Below are 18,046 nucleotides of genomic sequence, written 5' to 3' on the forward strand. Positions count from 1 at the left end.
GCCCACCAGGTCACGCTCAGCTAGGGGTGGTCCATCGCGGGCAGAGTCCCCCACCGCAGAGCCGCGATGGCTGGAGCTCGAGGTGCAATTAAAGGAACTGGAAGCCCAGGAATGGCTGAGGGAACACGAGCGCCAGGAACGAGAAGGAGAGCGTGAGCACAAGTGCCAGCTACAAGAGAGACAGCGGGAGGAGAGAGAGCGAGAGCGGGAGCATGAGCGGGCCATGGCAGAGGTGAGATGCCAAAAGGCCCCAGCTGCAGTAAGCGGGGAGAGGGCCAGGAGGCTCAGGGTGGCCAGTCACTTGAAGACGCGTGTGCTGGCCCAGTGTCAGGACCCAGGGGACATGGACGAGTTCCTTACCGCCTTTGAGCGAGCCTGTGAGTTGCACGAGGTTCCCCCAGCCGAATGGCTCCAGCACCTCACCCCCTTGCTGGGCCAGAAGGCCGCAGCGGTGCTCAGCTAGCTGGAGGGGCTGCAGCCTGGGGACTATGAATGGGTCAAACAGGCCCTGCTGCATAAGTGCGGGCTGACTCCGGAGATGTACAAGAAGAAGTTCCAGGAGGTGCAGAAGAGGCCAGAGGAAACCCATGTAGATGCGGCTTCCCGCCTGAGGCAATACTACCAGAAGTGGGTGTTCGGAATGGGAGTCCAGTCCGTAAGGGACCTGGTCAAGCTGGCGGTCATGGAGCGATTCTACGAGATGTGCTCAGCTGACCTGAGGGTGTGGCTCGTGGACCGGAGGCCTGGGGATTCACACAGTGCAGGGAAACTGGCAGATGACTTCACAAAGAGCCGGGCCATGTTTGAAAGGGAGCCCCACAAAGAGAGGGAGTCCCGGAGAGAGAGGGAGTCCCGGAGAGAGAGGGAGTCCCGGAGAGACCGAGAATCTCAGAGAGACCGGTTCCTGACCGTACGACAGAGGGGACCACCTCTTGGGCGAGCCCAGGAAAGAGGGGCCGGCCACCTACCTCCCAGAGAGCCAAGCAGAGCCTGGACAGAGCAGCCGGCCCGAGGGACACAGCAAGACCCGGGCTGTTATCGCTGTGGGCGAAAGGGGCATAGAGCAGCCCAGTGCCCCAAGCTCCCAGACAGGTTGAGCAGGCCGGGGGGTCATGGAGTCAACTGGGTGGGGTCCCAGAAGTCAGAGGGGATGGCGGCCAAGGCGGGTGGTGCTGACAGTGGGCACTCGGATTGGGCCGAGTCCGCCCCACAGACCAGCTCCTCAGGGGGACCAAATGCTCAGAGGCCAGTTTACAGAGTGGGGGCGGCACTACCTCTGTGGAGCGAGCGTCTCACACCCCTTGAGGTAGACGGGAAAAAGGTCACGGGGTTCTGGGACACAGATGCTGACGTGACGCTGGCCCGACCCGGGGTGGTGGCACCGGGCCGCATGATACCCAGTTCCCACCTGACTGTAACAGGAATTGACAGGACCCCTTTCAAGGTGCCCATGGCGAGGGTGCACCTGAAATGGGGGAAGAAGGAAGGCCCCAAGGAAGTGGGCGTGCACAGCCATTTGCCGGCAGATGTACTGATAGGGGGTGACCTGGAGAACTGGCCAGGTGAACGCCCTTGTGCCCTGGTCCTGACCCGTAGCCAAAGAAAACGAGGGGTGCGCTCCCCAGATTCAGGGGTACAGACCCAGCCAAAGCCACAGGAGCCACAGGGGCCAACCCTGAGAGAAAGGGGGCCCACAAAAAAACAAGTCTCACAGGCCAGGGGTGCTGGAGCCAGGCAGGGATGGGGAAGTAACATCCGCCCCTGCCCCAGCCGAAGAATTCCAGGCAGAGCAGCAGAGAGACCCCTCCTTGCAGAAGCTGAGGGAACTGGCCAGTCTCAGCCCAGCTCCACAGCTGGGGGAGGGCTGCAGGGAGAGATTCCTGTGGGAAAAGGGATTCCTGTACCAGGAATGGGCTCCCAGATGCAAAGCGGAGACATGGAAGGTCCAGAGGCAACCGGTGGTTCCCCAAAAGTACCGGCGCAGGTTGCTGTACCTAGCCCATGATATCCCGCTCGCAGGACACCAGAGGATCCACCGCACCAGGGAAAGGTTGTTACAGAACTTTTTCTGGCCTGGGATCTTTGCAGCTGTCCGTCTGTATTGCCTGTCCTGCGATCCCTGCCAGAGGGTGGGGAAGACCCAAGACAAGGGGAAAGCTGCCCTGAGGCCACTGCCCATCATAGAGGAGCCTTTCCAGAAAGTGGCTAAGGACATAGTGGGACCTTCAGTAAGACAACCCGTTCGGGGAAGAAATATATTTTGGTGGTGGTAGATTTTGCCATGCGATACCCAGAAGCAGTGGCCTTGACCTCTGTCGACGCTGACACCGTGGCGGATGCACTGCTGTCCATTTTCAGCAGAGTGGGGTTCCCCAAGGAGGTCCTCACAGATCAGGGGTCCAACTCCATGTCGGCCCTGCTGCAAAGCTTGTGGGACAAGTGTGGGGTCCGGCACACCTGGGCCACAGCCTACCACCCGCAGACCAATGGGCTGGTGGAGAGGTTCAATGGGACTCTGAAGCAGATGCTGAGAACCTTCATGAATCAATACCCCCATGACTGGGACAAGTACTTACCCCACCTGCTGTTTGCATACAGGGAGGTGCCCCAGGAATCCACGGGGTTCTCCCCGTTTGAGCTGCTGTATGGAAGGAGGGTACGGGGACCCCTGGACTTGCTCATAGAAGAGTGGGAGGGGATGGCCTCTCCTGTATGTACCCCCGAACCTGAGGAAAGCACCCCTCGTTTTCTTTGGCTACGGGTCAGGACCAGGGCACGAGGGTGTTCACGTGGCCAGTTCTCCAGATCACCCCCCATCAGTACATCCGCCGGCAAATGGCTGTGCACGCCCACCTCCTTGGGTCCTTCCTTGTCCCCCCATTTCAGGTGCACCCTCACCATGGGCACCTTGAAAGGGGTCCCGTCAATTCCTGTTACAGTCATGTGGGAATTGGGTATCATGCGGCCCGGTGCCACCACCCCGGGTTGGGCCAGCGTCACATCAGCACCTGTGTCCCAGAACCCTGTGAACTTTCTCCCATCCACCTCAAGGGATGTGAGACACTCACTCCACAGAGGCAGTGCCGCCCCCCACTCTGTAAACTGACCTCTGAGCATTTGGACCCCCTGAGGAGCTGGTCTGTGGGGCGGAGTCGGCCCAATCCGAGTACCCACTGTCAGCACCACCCGCCTTGGCCGCCAGCCCCTCTGGCTTCTGGGACTCCACCCAGTTGACTCCATGACCCCCCGGCCTGCTCAACCTGTCTGGGAGCCTGGGGCACTGGGCTGCTCTATGCCCCTTTCGCCCACAGCGATAACAGCCTGGGTCTTGCTGTGTCCCTCGGGCCGGCTGCTCTGTCCAGGCTCTGCTTGGCTCTCTGGGGGGTGGGTGGCTGGCCCCTCTTTCCTGGGCTCGCCCAAGAGGTGGTCCCCTCTGTCGTACGGTCAGGAACCGGTCTCTCTGAGATTCTCGGTTCCTCCAGGACTCCCTCTATCTCTGGGACTCTCTCTCTTTGTGGGGCTCACTTTCAAACATGGCCCAGCTGTTTCTGAAGTCATCTGCCAGTTTCCCTGCATTGTGTGAATCCCCAGGCCTCCGGTCCACGAGCCACACCCTCAGGTCAGCTGAGCACATCTCGTAGAATCGCTCCACGACCGCCAGCTCGACTAGGTCCTCTATGGACTGGGCTCCCATCCTGAACACCCACTTCTGGTAGTATTGCCTCAGGCAGGCACCACATCTACATAGGTTTCCTCTGGCCTCTCTGCGCCTCCTGGAACCTCTTCTTGTACATCTCCGGAGTCAGACCGAACTTATGCAGCAGGGCCTGTTTGACCCATTCATAGTCCCCAGGCTGCAGCCCCTCCAGCTGGCTGAGCACCGCTGCGGCCTTCTGGCCCAGCAAGGGGGTGAGGTGTCGGAGCCATTCGGCTGGGGGAACCTCGTGCAACTCACAGGCTCGCTCAAAGGCGGTAAGGAACTCGTCTATGTCCCCTGGGTCCTGACACTGGGCCAGCACACGCGTCTCCAAGTGACTGGCCACCCCGAGCCGTCTGGCCCTCTCCCCGCTTACCGCAGCTGGGGCCTCTTGGCGTCTCGCCTCTGCCATGGCCCGCTCATGCTCCTGCTCTCGCTCTCTCTCCTCCCGCTGTCTCTCTTGTAGCTAGTGCGCGTGTTCACGCTCTCTTTCCCGTTCCTGGTGCTCCAGTTCCTTTAATCTCACCTCGAGCTCCAGCCATCGCAGCTCTGCGGCGGGGGACTCTGCCCGCGATGGACCACCGCTAGCTGAGCGCGACCTGGTGGGAACCGTGTGCGTCTGACGGCATCAAGCCCCCACTCTTGTTGGAGAATCTGAAACGCTTCCCGAGGCTGACCGGCCACTTTCTGCCGGGACAGGCTCTGCACCCCCGGATCGGTCATGCTCTTCCAGCTGGGCAATCAGCTGGCCTAGGTTGCCTTCTTCGCGGTCAGGCCCCTCTCTCTGCACAGCCCCGTGAGCTCTGCCTTCAGCAGTCGGGTATAATCCATTTCCCCACAGTCTCCCGGGGTATCCACTCACCACCAGCAGCTGCAGAAATTGCTCTGTTCCACCTCCGGCTCTTGTGAGGCTCCTTCCTTCTCCTGCTCTCAGTCAGCCACCGCTGGGAGCTCATCTGTGGGTGCAGTGCATCCCACCTCTGACACCAGTGTGATGGGGTTCAGGGGTCCCCCTGCACTGCACCCTGTCTGCAGGCAGGAGTGACTCTCACTCAGCAGGTACAACAGGAGGTTTATTAGGCAACAGATGCCCAGTTTCTCACAGAAGTGACAGTACAGCAGTCAGAGACAGTCCTTCCAACCCGTCCTGGGGAGAAGACCCCGAGGGGTGCCCCTCTGGGGTGTAGCTTCCCCCTCACCAGGCTGGCTCCTTCCAGCTCCCTCTTCCCTCCAGCCTCTAACCGCCCCGCCCCCAATTCAAAACCAGCTCGGCTCCACCCTCCTCTTTGTTCAGGGCAGAGGTGTTACCTGCCAGCCTGGGTTATAGCCCCAGGGTCATCCTTTGCCACTGGGAGCTGCTCTGCTCGTCTCACACACATCCAGCCTGTCTCTCACACGTGCACTTCCCCCGTCCTTCATCACACCTGCTCTCGGTGGGAGCCGTCGGGGGGGTACCTGCTGTCAGTGGGGGATGTTGGGGGGGGGTTACCTGCTTTCAGGGGTGCACAGTCGAAGGGTTACCTGCTCTCGTTGGGGTCATCGGGGGGTTACCTGCTCTGGGTGGGGGCCATTGGGGGGGTTACCTGCTCTCAGGGGTGCACAGTCGTGGGGTTACCTGCTCTTGGGGGGTGCACAGTCAGGGGGTTACCTGCTCTGGGTGGGGGCCGTTGGTGGATTACGTGCTTTCAGGGGTGCACAGTCGGGGGGTTACCTGCTCTCAGGGCTGGTGGGGCGAAGTAGAAGCAGAGGTCCGCGTAAACGCCCTCCTGTGCCGTGCCCAGGTGCCATCCTGCCGATGGGCACCACCCCCGTGCAGCCAGCCTGCTGTGAAATGGAAAGTGGCCCTGCACATTTCTGTCCCCAGAGCACCAGCTGGGCTGGCGAGTTCCCACGGGGGGCAGCAGCCGGCTCAGCATGGCCAGAGGGACTCCCCCAGGGCAGGGCTGGCCCACCTGAGGGGGACTCCCCACACAGCCCCCATCCCGGTGCCCATGCGCTGCCCAGGCTGGCCACGCTGGGCTCCAGCCGCATCCCCGAGGGCATGGCCAAGAGTCCAGCCCCACACAGCAGCTTCCCAGGCTGCCCCATCCTGCCCTGGTGCTCTGTGCAGCAGCAGGCACCCACCAGGCCCCGGTTTCTCCCGGTCACAGCTGGCAGCCCATGCATGGAGCACATGACTGTGGTTTGGCTGCAGGGACAGACAGGTGTGTCGTGGGCGGCAGGCCTCGGGCGCAGGGACCCAGTCTGCCAGGGCCTGAGGGGAACGGCGGTGGGGCAGGGAAAGAGAGCCAGGGGCTGGCTGCAGCCCTGGCCATCAGGTCCCTTGGCCAGACCCTGCCCTGGGCTCAGCTCTGCCCATGGGGAGCAGCCCAGTGTGGCTGTGCCCTGGGGAACAGCCCCAGCCATGTGCTGCCCGTCAGCCCTGTGCCTGGCCCAGCCCTGGGGAACAGCCCCGGCCGGGTGCTGCCCGTCAGCCCTGTGCCCGGCCCTGGGAAACAGCCCCAGCCAGGTGCTGCCCGTCAGCCCTGTGCCCGGCCCTGGGGAACAGCCCCGGCCGGGTGCTGCCCGTCAGCCCTGTGCCTGGCCCAGCCCTGGGGAACAGCCCCGGCCGGGTGCTGCCCGTCAGCCCTGTGCCCGGCCCTGGGGAACAGCCCCGGCCGGGTGCTGCCCGTCAGCCCTGTGCCTGGCCTGGCCCTGCCCTGCCCCACACCCAGTTCCCAGCTGTCTCGCTGTGGTCCGGTGTCTTTCTGCTGCTCTGTGGCCCGTGACGTGTGGCTGAACCAAAGGCTGATGGTGACGTGCCGGGAGTCAGCCAGCCAGGCTAGGGGGTTGGGGTATGACTGTAACAGCCACCCCAAGGGACATGCCAAGGGCGTAAACAACCCGCCCCACCAGCCGGGCCACGACAGCTCCGGGGTGGAGTTGAGCTGCAGATGCACACGGAGCGTTTGAACTTGGACCAGGGGGATTGAACACCAGAGCCACGCGTGAGGGTTGTGGGCCGGAGCTGTGTGCGGGGGGATTGAAATAACGGCAGAGCCACACACAGGGGTGGTGACCCAGAGCCGGGGCCGTGTGCGGGGAGATTGAACTGGGGTTGAAATAACGGCAGAGCCACACACAGGGGTGGTGACCCAGAGCCGGGGCCGTGTGCGGGGAGATTGAACTGGGGTTGAAATAACGGCAGAGCCACACACAGGGGTGGTGACCCAGAGCCGGGGCCGTGTGCGGGGGGATTGAACCGGGGTTGAAATAACGGCAGAGCCACACACAGGGGTGGTGACCCAGAGCCGGGGCCGTGTGGGGGGAGATTGAACCAGGGTTGAAATAACGGCAGAGCCACACACAGGGGTGGTGACCCAGAGCCAGGGCCGTGTGCGGGGAGATTGAACCAGGGTTGAAATAACGGCAGAGCCACACACAGGGGTGGTGACCCAGAGCCGGGGCCGTGTGCGGGGAGATTGAACCAGGGTTGAAATAACGGCAGAGCCACACACAGGGGTGGTGACCCAGAGCCGGGGCCGTGTGCGGGGAGATTGAACCGGGGTTGAAATAACGGCAGAGCCACACACAGGGGTGGTGACCCAGAGCCGGGGCTGTGGGGGGGGATTGAACCAGGTTGAAATAACGGCAGAGCCACACACAGGGGTGGTGACCCAGAGCCGGGGCTGTGGGGGGGGATTGAACCAGGTTGAAATAACAGCAGAGCCACACACAGGGGTGGTGTCCCAGAGCCGGGGCTGTGCGGAGGGGATTGAACCAGGGTTGAAATAACAGCAGCCACACACAGGGGTGGTGAGCCTGAGTTGTGCTCCAGGGGTTTGAACTAGGACAGGGGTTGAACCAGGGATGATTGAACCAGGACAGGGAGTTTGACCCTGAGCCGCATGCAGGGGGTTTGAACTGGGGCAGCAGGGTTGGGCCAGAGCCAGAGGCGCACGCAAGGGGCTTGAGCCGGGGTCTGCAGGGCTGGGGGAGGTTGAGCTGGGCCGGAGGGAGCAGGATGTCGAGTTGTGCTTAACTCACATTAAGGAGAGTGTGATGGAGTGGGGGGGGTGCATGTGTGAGTCAGGCTGGATGTCCGAGGCAAGCAGCAGCTCCCAGTGGCTAAGGATGACCCTGGGGCTACAACTGGCAGATAACACCTCTGCCTGAACAAAGAGCAGGGAGGAGCTGAGCTGGGTTTTGAATCGGGTGTGGCAGTTAGAGGCTAGGAAAAGGGAGAGCTGGAAGGCAGCCAGCCTGAGGAGGGGAAAGCTACACCCCAGAGGGGCACCCCTCGGGGTCTTCTCCCCAGGACAGGTTGGAAGGACTGTCTCTGGCTGCTATGCTGTTGCTTCTGTGACAAACTGGACATCTGTTGCCTAATAAACCTGCTGTTGTACCTGCTGAGTGAGTGTCACTCCTGCCAGCGGACGGGGTGCAGTGCAGGGGGACCCCTGAACCCCATCACACTGGTGTCAGAAGTGGGATGCACTGCACCCACGGATGAGCTCCCAGCAGTGGCTGACTGAGCACCAGAGAAGGAAGGAGTCTCACAAGAGCCAGAGGGGGAACAGAGCCATTCCTGCAGCTGCTGCTGGTGAGTGGATACCCCGGGAAATAGCGGGGAGATGGATTATACCCGACTCCTGAAGGCAGAGCTAGCAGGGCTGTGCAGAGAGAGGGGCCTGACCGTGGGGAAGGCGACCAAGGCCCAGCTGATTGCACAGCTGGAAGAGAATGACCGATCCGGGGGGGCAGAGCCTGTCCCGGCAGAAAGTGGCCGGTCAGCCTCGGGAAGCATTTCGGATTCTTCGACAGGAGCAGGGGCTCGACGCCGTCCAACAGACGCGGTGCCCACCAGGTCGCGCTCAGCTAGCGGTGGTCCATCGCGGGCAGAGTCCCCCGCCGCAGAGCTGAGACGGCTGGAACTCGAGGTGAAATTAAAGGAACTGGAGCACCAGGAACGGGAAAGAGAGCGTGAGCATGAGCGACAGGAACGAGAAAGAGAGCGTGAGCGCCAGGAATGGGAAAGAGAGCGTGAGCGTGAGCTCCAGGAACGGGAAAGAGAGCGTGAGCACGAGCGCCAGGAACGAGAAAGAGAGCGTGAGCACGAGTGCCAGCTACAAGACAGACAGCGGGAGGAGAGAGAGCGAGAGCGGGAGCATGAGCGAACCATGGCAGAGGCGAGACGCCAAGAGGCCCCAGCTGCGGTAAGCGGGGAGAGGGCCAGACGGCTCGGGGTGGCCAGTCACTTGGAGACGCGTGTGCTGGCCCAGTGTCAGGACACAGGGGACATGGACGAGTTCCTTACCGCCTTCGAGCGAGCCTGTGAGTTGCATGAGGTTCCCCCAGATGAGTGGCTCCGGCACCTCACCCCCTTGCTGGGCCGGAAGGGTGCAGCGGTGCTCAGCCAGCTGGTGGGGCTGCAGCCTGGGGACTATGAACGGTTCAAACAGGCCCTGCTGCATAAGTTCGGGCTGACTCCGGAGATGTACAAGAAGAAGTTCCAGGAGGCGCAGAAGAGGCCAGAGGAAACCCACGTAGATACAACCGCCCGCCTGAAGCAATACTACCAGAAGTGGGCATTCGGAATGGGAGTCCAGTCCGTAGAGGACCTGATTGAGCTGGCGGTTGTGGAGCGATTCTACGAGATGTGCGCACCTGACCTGAGGGTGTGGCTCGTGGACCGGAAGCCGGGGGACTCACATGATGCAGGGAAACTGGCAGATGACTTCACAAACAGCCGGGCCAGGTTTGAAAGTGAGCCCCACAAGGAGAGGGAGTCTCGGAGAGAGAGGGAGTCCCGGAGGGAGAGGGAGTCCTGGAGAAACCGAGAATCTCAGAGAGACCGGTCCCTAACTGTACGACAGAGGGGACCACCTCTTGGGCAAGCCCAGGAAAGAGGGGCCAGCCACCCACCCCCCAGAGAGCCAAACAGAGCCTGGACAGAGCAGCCGGCCCGAGGGACACAACCAGACCCAGGCTGTTACCGCTGTGGGCGAAAGGGGCATAGAGCAGCCCAGTGCCCCAGGCTCCCAGACAGGTTGAGCAGGCCGGGGGGTCATGGAGTCAACTGGGTGGGGTCCCAGAAGTCAGAGGGGCTGGCTGCCAAGGCGGGTGGTGCTGACAATGGGCACTCGGATTGGGCCGAATCCGCCCCACAGACCAGCTCCTCAGGGGGACCAAATGCTCAGAGGCCAGTTTACAGAGTGGGGGCAGCGCTACCTCTGTGGAGCAAGTGTCTCAAACACCTCGAGGTAGACGGGAAAAAGGTCACGGGGTTCTGGGACACAGGCGCTGACGTGACGCTGGCCCGACCCGGGGTGGTGGCACCGGGCTGCATGATACCCGATTCCCACCTGACGATAACAGGAATTGATGGGACCCCTTTCAAGGTGCCCATGGCGAGGGTGCACCTGAAATGGGGGAAGAAGGAAGGCCCCAAGGAAGTGGGCGTGCACAGCCATTTGCCGGCAGATGTACTGATGGGGGCTGACCTGGAGAACTGGCAAGGTGAACGCCCTCGTGCCCTGGTCCTGACCCGTAGCCAAAGAAAACGAGGGGTGCGCTCCCCAGATTCAGGGGTACAGGCCCAGCCAAAGCCACAGGGGCCAACCCTGAGAGAAAGGGGGCCCCCAAAAACCAGATCTCACAGGCCAGGGATGCTGGAGCCAGGCAGGGATGGGGAAGTAGCCTCCGCTCCTGCCCGAGCGGAAGAATTCCAGGCAGAGCAGCAGAGAGACCCCTCCTTGCAGAAGCTGAGGGAACTGGCCAGTCTCAGCCCAGCTCCGCAGCTGGGGGAGGGCTGCAGGGAGAGATTCCGGTGGGAAAAGGGATTCCTGTACCGGGAATGGGCTCCCAGACGCAAAGCGGAGCCATGGAAGGTCCAGAGGCAACTGGTGGTTCCCCAAAAGTACCGGCGCAGGCTGCTGTACCTAGCTCATGATGTCCCGCTCGCAGGACACCAGGGGATCCACCGCACCAGGAGAAGGTTGTTACAGAACTTTTTCTGGCCAGGGATCTTTGCAGCTGTCCGTCTGTATTGCCTGTCCTGCGATCCCTGCCAGAGGATGGGGAAGAGCCGGGACAAGGGGAAAGCTGCCTTGAGGCCACTGCCCATCATAGAGGAGCCTTTCCAGAAAGTGGCTATAGACATAGTGGGCCCCTTCAGCAAGGCAACGCGTTCGGGGAAGAAATATATTTTGGTAGTGGTAGATTTTGCCACGCGATACCCAGAAGCAGTGGCCTTGACCTCTATCGACGCTGACACCGTGGCAGATGCACTGCTGTCCATTTTCAGCAGAGTGGGGTTCCCCAAGGAGGTCCTCACAGATCAGGGGTCCAACTTCATGTCGGCCCTACTGCAAAGCTTGTGGGACAAGTGTGGGGTCCGGCACACCTGGGCCACAGCCTACCACCCGCAGACCAATGGGCTGGTGGAGAGGTTCAATGGGACTCTGAAGCAGATGCTGAGAACCTTCATGAATCAATACCCCCATGACTGGGACAAGTACTTACCCCACCTGCTGTTTGCATACAGGGAGGTGCCCCAGGAATCCACGGGGTTCTCCCCGTTTGAGCTGCTGTATGGAAGGAGGGTACGGGGACCCTTGGACTTGCTCAGAGAAGAGTGGGAGGGGACGGCCTCCCCTGAAGGGGAGTCAGTGGTACAGTATGTACTGACCTTCCGGGAAAAACTCACCGAGCTCATGGGCCTGGCCAGGGAGAACCTCTCCATGGCCCAAAGGAAGCAAAAGGTCTGGTATGACCGTAACGCCAGGGCCCGAGCCTATGCCACCGGGGATCAAGTGATGGTCCTTATACCTGTGCGGCGGAACAAGCTGCAAGCGGCCTGGGATGGGCCCTTCAAGGTCGTCAAACAGCTAAATGACGTGAATTATGTGGTGGAACTGTCGAACCGGGCCCACAGCCACCGGGTCTATCATGTGAACATGATGAAACCTTACTGGGACAGGCAGAACTTGGTGCTGGCCGTGTGCAGACACTGGGAGGGGCAGGGGGATGATCCCTTGGTGGATTTACTCACAAGGACTGGAGCCGGCTCCTTGCTGGAGTCCATTCCCCTCTCAGACCAGCTGACCCCTGCCCAGCAGACGGAGATCAAGGAGGTGCTGCATTCGCATCAACAGCTCTTCTCGGACAGACCCGGACGCACTGACCTGGCTGCCCACCGAATAGAGACAGGCACCCACGCCCCTATCAAGTGTGTGCCATTCAGAGCCACAGGGAGGACGGCTCAGGACATAGAGCGGGAGGTTGAAGACATGCTGGCTCTGGGGGTGATCCAACCCTCGTCCAGCCCCTGGGCCTCTCCCGTGGTGTTAGTCCCTAAAAAAGATGGGTCTGTTCGGTTTTGTGTGGACTATCGCAAGCTTAACGCCATCACTGTCTCGGACGCCTACCCCATGCCCAGGCCTGATGACCTTTTAGACAAGCTGGGGGGAGCCCGTTACCTCACCACCATAGACCTCACCAAGGGGTACTGGCAAGTGCCATTAGACCAAGATGCCCGGCTGAAGTCGGCTTTCATCACTCCTGTGGGGCTCTACGAGTTCTTGGTCCTGCCCTTCGGCCTCAAGGGGGCACCCGCTACCTTCCAGCGTCTGGTGGACCAGCTACTGAAAGGGATGGAGAGCTTTGCCCTGGCTTACATGGACGACATCTGCATCTTCAGCCAGACGTGGGAGGACCATGTGTCCCAGGTCAAGCAGGTGCTGGACCGACTCCAGAAGGCCGGGCTGACTATCAAGGCAGGGAAGTGCAAGGTGGGAATGGCTGAGGTGACCTACCTGGGCCACAAGGTGGGCAGCGGCTGCTTAAAGCCAGAGCCAGCTAAAGTGGAGGCTGTCAGAGATTGGCCAACACCCCAGACTAAGAAGCAGGTACAGGCCTTCATTGGGATGGCGGGGTACTACCGGAGGTTTGTGCCCCACTTTAGCTCCATCGCAGCCCCCCTCACGGAGCTGTGTAAAAAGGGAAAGCCTGACAAGGTGGTTTGGACCGAGCAGTGCCAAGAGGCCCTCTGCGCGCTGAAGGAGGCTCTGGTCAGGGCCCCAGTGCTGGCAAATCCAGACTTCAACAAACCCTTCCTGGTGTTCACCGATGCCTCGGACGTGGGGCTGGGGGCGGTGCTAATGCAGGTGACTGACAAAGGGGAGAAACACCCCATTGTGTACCTGAGTAAGAAGCTGCTGCCCCGGGAGCAGAGCTACGCGGCCATAGAGAAGGAATGTCTGGCCATGGTGTGGGCGCTGGGGAAGCTGCAGCCATACCTGTTTGGACGGCGTTTCACCGTGTACACCGATCACTCACCCCTGACCTGGCTGCATCACATGAAAGGGGCCAACGCCAAGCTCCTGCGGTGGAGTCTGCTCCTGCAGGACTACGACATGGAGGTGGTCCACGTCAAGGGGAACAACAACACCATAGCCGATGCCCTGTCACGCAGGGAGGGCCCCGAACTTCCCCAGGTCACTGGCTAAGTGACCCCGCTCAGTGCGGTCTGGAAGGGGGGAGAGATGTGATGGAGTGGGGGGGGTGCATGTGTGAGTCAGGCTGGATGTCCGAGGCAAGCAGCAGCTCCCAGTGGCTAAGGATGACCCTGGGGCTACAACTGGCAGATAACACCTCTGCCTGAACAAAGAGCAGGGAGGAGCTGAGCTGGGTTTTGAATCGGGTGTGGCAGTTAGAGGCTAGGAAAAGGGAGAGCTGGAAGGCAGCCAGCCTGAGGAGGGGAAAGCTACACCCCAGAGGGGCACCCCTCGGGGTCTTCTCCCCAGGACAGGTTGGAAGGACTGTCTCTGGCTGCTATGCTGTTGCTTCTGTGACAAACTGGACATCTGTTGCCTAATAAACCTGCTGTTGTACCTGCTGAGTGAGTGTCACTCCTGCCAGCGGACGGGGTGCAGTGCAGGGGGACCCCTGAACCCCATCACAGAGAGTTAAGCACAACTCGAAATTGCACATTCTGAGGGGCTACTGTACTCCAGAGACTTCCGCTTGCAGCTCACTCCACCTGCTGCAGCCTGCAGCAAGAAAGTCCTGCCAGGTGTGTATCTTGACCGCTTTAACAATCTGTACCCTCACCCTACTCTTCCTTTGTTAATGAACCTTCAGGTGTTAGGACTGGCCCAGCGCGCTGGCTTGGTACGATCTGTGTCTGTTGACGTGGGGTGTGGCTGGTCCCCCTGGGACTGGAAGAACCTGTGTGGATTTGGGGAGACAGGTTCCCATAACTTCCCACCTGTGTACGGAGGGGACTGGCTGGACACCAGCAAAGCTGGTGTGCCTGCGGAATTTGCTTCTGTGACCTCTGGCTGGCCAGAGAGGAAGCAGACGTGCTCTTCGTGACGGATTTGGCGCCTTAGGGTTTAGGAAACCCCAGTCTGGGCTGTAAGTAGCCTAGTTTTAAGCAATTTCTCCAGGTCTGGCTCTCTCAGCTGTGGCCAGGAAACCGCGGTATATTACATGGGACAGGAGCTGGCAGCCCTGGAGGCTGGCTGAAGGACCACCATTGCCTTAGGACGCTCCTTCGTCCCCGGGGATAAAATCCCTGCAGCAGACTGAGAGAAACAAGCCGGGGCTGGGCCGTCGCTGAGTGGGCAGCTCCTGGTGGAGGCAGCAGTTCTGCAGATGCCCCAGGAGACCTTGCTCTGGGCTTTGTTCTCAGCTGCAGCCTCTGCTGCTTTCATGCCGGGATCCAGGGAGCTCAGCGCTATGGGGAGGGGGCTGGCTCACAGGGCACCTCCAGCACCCCCCAAGAGGAGCTGGGGGCTGGGCAGAAAAAGCCAGGCCAGCACGCCAATGGGGGGTGTTTACCAAAGCACCTTCCCACTGGTGGCTATGGTAATCTTTAGTGCAGGGCCAAGCCTCAGTGAAGGCAGCTGATAGCTACCAGCTCCCTCCTGTACTGTTCAAACAGCACCTTAGCTCTGGCTGCAGCCCTCCTGCTGCTGAGACAGCCACAGACACAGGGTGGCCCTCACAGAGGCACTGTGTCGAGTGGCCCCAGCTGTGTGGCTAGGAATGTTTAAAACCCAGCTACACCAGCCCTGGAGCGTGACCTGCCAGGGCAGCTGCCCCCACCCCAGCCGATGGGGAAAGGGCCATGTTTGTACTGCACCCCACTCGCCGGAGTCCTGGGCCTGGCGAGGAACGCAGCAATGCAGGGTCTCTGGGGCTTTGGCCCGCGCTGAGCAGACTGCAGCCAAGGAGGTGGGAGCGGCAGGCCAGGCTGGCACAGCACCAGGCTTTAATAGTGTTTCTTTTACAACTCTCCTGAGTTGGGCACCAGTTTGATTTAGTGTCATTGGTATTGATTAGTGCAAAGCAGAGGCAGCGCCCTGGGCGCACCCCCCCTCCCAGCAGAGCCCACACCTTGCCCACACAGACCTGCTGGGGCACCCGTCCCACCATGGCTCGAGGTCTGGTCCCAGCCGGTGAAGTAGGGCCTCCCCGGCCTGCGTGCACCCAGCCTCGCTGCTGGGCTGCCTGACCTCAGCAGCCGTCCAGCACCACAGCTGCAGGGCCCCAAGTTCAGCAGCAAGGCTGGGAGGTCCCCAAGGCACTGGGGGAAGAGGCCCAGTGCATTGCGCAGTTGTAGGGCTGCTTGGCAGCTGCTCAGGAGCACTAGGTGCGTGCTGGGCCCTCTCTCGGCACTGTGGGGCAGGGGCAGGCCCTACAGGGTACCTCACACTACAAGCCAGCTAGCCGCAGCCCCTCTGTGCCCCGCGGCCGTCCCACAAGTAACTGGTGGAACTCGAGGAGGCCCAGCAGGGCAGGGCAGGGCAGGGCAGGGCGGTGCGGAAGGAGGGGCCTGCTTGGCGTTGGTGAGCAACTGCAGCTATTCCCATCCCAGGAGCAGCGTGCACAGGGCTTGTCGGAGGAGAGCACCTTGATACAGGAGATCCTCAGGGGATGAGACAGGGGTATGTCACTGGCCCCATTTTACAGACAGGAAACTGAGGCAAAGGGGAAAGAGGCTTGCCCAGTGTAACGAAGAGCCCAGCCCTCACCTAGTACACTTCTGTGGTAATAAGTTCTGCACAGATTAACCCTTCTGGGCACCTTTTCCAGCTGGAAAGCGCCCCAGACTCCTGAGAGCAGCTAGTATCGAGGTTCCAGCACGCACTGCACGGAAAGAAAGTACCAGAGCTGGGTCAGATCATTAGCTCCATTCTGCCAGGGGAAAACCTGAGGGACAGGGCGGACCAGTCACTGGCCTGAGGTCAGCAGCAGAGCCAGAGCTCCCGGCTCCCCACCAGGCAGTGCAGGAAGGGCCACTTCATGGCCTGGAAGCGTGTAGCAGTGGAAGGAGGCGAGTGCTGGTGCATGGGCAGGGCTGAGCAGGATTCCCAATCTCAGGGCCTGGGATGGGGCCTGGGGCTGGATAACTCTCCATGCCAGCTGCAGAGCCCCCGCAGACCATGCTACAGGTCTAGGGTGACCATCCCTCCCGTATTAGGCGGGATGGTCCCACACTTGGGATGCCAAAAAGGCACCCGACTTATTTTTTAAAAGGGACCAATTGTGCCGCATTTGGGCCCTCCTGCCGCTGACCAGGCAGCAGCCGCTGGCAAGAGTCACTTCCCCCAGCCTCAGGGAAGAGGGGGCAGCTGCCAGGAGAAGCCACCCCTCCCCCGAGCATTGCCCTGTCCTGTACTTGGGACAGGGAGATACGGTCGCCCTGCACGGGTCCTTCGCCCGCCAGGCTCACTTCCACTTGGTGACCTCCAGGCCGCCACGGCAGGCACGCCGAGCCCGAAGCATGTTCCCCTTCGCCACCTCCTGCTCCTGCGGGCTCAGGTGATGGATCACCATCAGGTAGCGGTAGTTACACAGCCGCCACCTCACATTGTGCTTGGCAAAGCGTGCGCTGGATTTCACCCGGATCCCAGCCTCCTGGGCCAGAATACCCACATAGGCGTCTTCCACTGGGATGGGGTGGACGCGTTCCGCCGCCCAGAGAATCCGCTGAGCGGCATCCAGAGACAGGACGTAGCCAACGCCGCTGGCATATGGCGGGTACTCCGCGGGGAGGTAGTCTTGCCTGGAGACGTACCATTTGCTGGAAGGCTCCCGGATGACCTGCCGCTTCTCCCGGGGGAAGAGGGACCCTGCATACAGGCCTGTCTTAATAGTATTGTGCTCCTGCAGGAACTCCGGCAGCCGGTCTGTGTTAACAAAGCAGTCGTCATCTGTCTTCAGAATGTAGCTGGGCTGGCACCGCTCGGCCACCCATTTAAACCCATGCATGACCTTCAGGGTGAGGTTCCGGTAGGTGTCCAGATAATTTCCAACCAGGAGATCCCCAAACTCCCGCTGCTCTCTCTGGATCTCCTGAGTTACCCCCACATCTGCAGTCTGTCCCACTAAGAACACAGACTGCCATTGGTACGGGGTCGGTCCCTCTCTGGCAGCCCACGTTCTCCTGATCACCTGCCTGGGCTCTGAATTCCCTGGGGCTGAAGTCACGAGGATGAAGAGCAGCTGCCCAGGCTCACAGTGGGGGGCCGTCTGAGAGCTGGTGAACAGAGATGGGAAATCCACACCCCTCCGGGTACCGTCGAGGGCCTGAAGGCGAGACCTCCTGGGAAGATTCCCCTGGAGGAGGAAGAAGTGACTGGAAAGCTGCCATCTCCTCTGGACATCATCTGTCATGACCAGCAGGCACCAGAGCGGGATGAGCGAGAGAAGGATGCTGACACAGATCAGCCCTTTTAAGTACAACGGATGAACCTGTGCCATGCGGCAAGGCAGCCACAGGCACGGCCAGCACAGCAGCTCCAGCAACTACACCTGACGTGCCAGGCTAAGCACAGGCGACGAGGCCAGGAGGGACTTTCTCGGCATCATGACTCCCTCCCCCCCCACTGCCTGTCAGCGGCAGGTCCTGCCTAGACGGCCTGCGTGAGAACCAGTGAAGCACACGGCTCTCTGGCCATCTCCTGCGCGTGCTCCACCCAAGGGCAGGTGTGATGGAAAGGTTACCTAGGCAAAGCCATCTGCAAAGGCCACCCTGGGACCTGGCTGCTGCAGGGGGGCAGGGCACATGCCTCACACCAAGCCTGGATGGTTGCTGCCCGGTGAGCAGAGGTTCCTTTCATGCTGGGCTGCAGAGCCTGACCTGACAGGCGCATCCAGAGCAAGCTCCCGCTGTGACTCGGGCCCCCAGCAGTTGTGAGTGGGTAACGCTGCACATCAAATGAGTGCTCCTTGCAAGGGACGGTCTCCCCTGGGCTGGGAGCAGAGAGCTGCGACACGCTGCAGGTCCTGGCAGAATCCCAGGCGGCGCAGTTACTCCGAGCAGCGCCTCCTTCTGGGCTTTATCCCATCGCGCTCGTT

The 18,046-nt window shown here is 61.1% G+C and overlaps 1 protein-coding gene across 1 annotated transcript; it reads right to left on the bottom strand.

Annotated features, from left to right (window-relative positions):
* Window positions 1–14,937: 14,937 nt before the first annotated feature.
* LOC142013282 (beta-1,3-galactosyltransferase 5-like) lies at window positions 14,938–18,046 on the bottom strand. The gene has a single exon (XM_074994452.1). It carries the CDS (start codon window positions 17,447–17,449, stop codon window positions 16,415–16,417), a length of 1,035 nt encoding a protein of 344 aa, XP_074850553.1. The 5' UTR covers window positions 17,450–18,046; the 3' UTR covers window positions 14,938–16,414.

Source organism: Carettochelys insculpta, chromosome 5, assembly GCF_033958435.1.
Source record: "Carettochelys insculpta isolate YL-2023 chromosome 5, ASM3395843v1, whole genome shotgun sequence".
Taxonomy (NCBI): domain Eukaryota; kingdom Metazoa; phylum Chordata; order Testudines; family Carettochelyidae; genus Carettochelys; species Carettochelys insculpta.